A 1,086-nucleotide genomic window follows, 5' to 3' on the forward strand; every position below is an offset into this window, starting at 1 on the left:
ACACACACACACACACACACACACACACACACACACACACACACACACACACACACCTTCCTAATTAGTGCTTTAGAGCTTTTGCTCATTTTAAAATGTATTAGTGGATTAACACTTGCTAAATTTGTAGGCTAAATTAAGAAGCACTAACTGAGGTCTATTTTGTTCACGTGTGTCACTTATTCACTACTCCGCAATGCATTGTAACCAAAATGTGAGAACCTTTATTTTGAAGGCCACGCCGCAAACATCCGGTTGCGACTCTGCGCTCCTCTGATTGGCTGAGCGCGTCTCGAGCCTCTTGTTAAAAAAAGCCTGTTTTTTGGGGGTGAAGGCAGACATGGAGGAGCTGAGCGCTGTCGGAGAGCAGGTTTTTGACGCAGAATGCATCTTGAACAAGCGGCTCCGGAAGGTTAGCGCCTTTAATTCCACTTTAACTGGTTTGGCGGGGTTTTTTTCTTCTTCTTCGGCTCTTTAAAAACGTTCCGTCTTTGTTTCCCTCCCTCCAGGGAAAGTTGGAGTTTCTGGTGAAGTGGAGGGGATGGTCATCCAAGTAAGTGCAAGTGTGGTGCTGCCGAGCCCCAAACAATGAAAACAACAACAACGTGTCGGCCGCTGCCGACACATCAGAACCGAACCGGAGTTTTCACGGTACCGGGCCCGAACCTCGGAACAAAAACAACTTATTGATGATTTATCTCTGGATGCAGTTTGTTCAAACGCAGCTCTGCTGGTTTCGCCTTTTGTTCAAAACAAAAAAATATCTGAAGTTTGTAAAAAAAAAAATAACTAATTCTGCCTTTTTTTATTCCTCCTCGTGCTTCTGATGGATAAAGAGCTGCACAGATTGGTTTTACAACTTGTTTTTCTCAAGTTTTCTGCAGGAAAACTGAAGAAATTAGATTTATTTACATGTTTGACTTTTCATTTCACTGATGTAATGTTGTTAATTTGTTTGATGTGTTTTTTGTGCACATTGTTGCTGTAATCCTCCAAGCTGTTGCCTGCCAGCTCCATGGTTTTCTGTTAGAACCACATCCTTTGTGTGTGTGTGTGTGTGTGTGTGTGTGTGTGTGTGTGTGTGTG

The 1,086-nt window shown here is 43.1% G+C and overlaps 1 protein-coding gene and 1 long non-coding RNA gene across 2 annotated transcripts in view; one reads left to right on the forward strand and one right to left on the reverse strand.

Annotated features, from left to right (window-relative positions):
• LOC106527589 (uncharacterized) overlaps positions 1–1,086 on the reverse strand; it is a 58,606-nt gene that overhangs the window by 736 nt on the left and 56,784 nt on the right. The gene's annotated exons all lie outside the window — the stretch shown is intronic.
• Positions 302–1,086, forward strand: part of cbx2 (chromobox homolog 2 (Drosophila Pc class)) — a 7,038-nt gene continuing 6,253 nt past the window's right edge. The window contains exons 1-2 of the mRNA XM_014022511.1: positions 302–412; positions 510–553. Of these exons, the coding sequence (XP_013877965.1) occupies positions 341–412; positions 510–553 (116 nt within the window). The 5' untranslated portion in view covers positions 302–340. The remainder of the gene's footprint in view (positions 413–509; positions 554–1,086) is intronic.

Source organism: Austrofundulus limnaeus, unplaced genomic scaffold, assembly GCF_001266775.1.
Source record: "Austrofundulus limnaeus strain Quisiro unplaced genomic scaffold, Austrofundulus_limnaeus-1.0 Scaffold333, whole genome shotgun sequence".
Classification (NCBI taxonomy): Eukaryota; Metazoa; Chordata; class Actinopteri; order Cyprinodontiformes; family Rivulidae; genus Austrofundulus; species Austrofundulus limnaeus.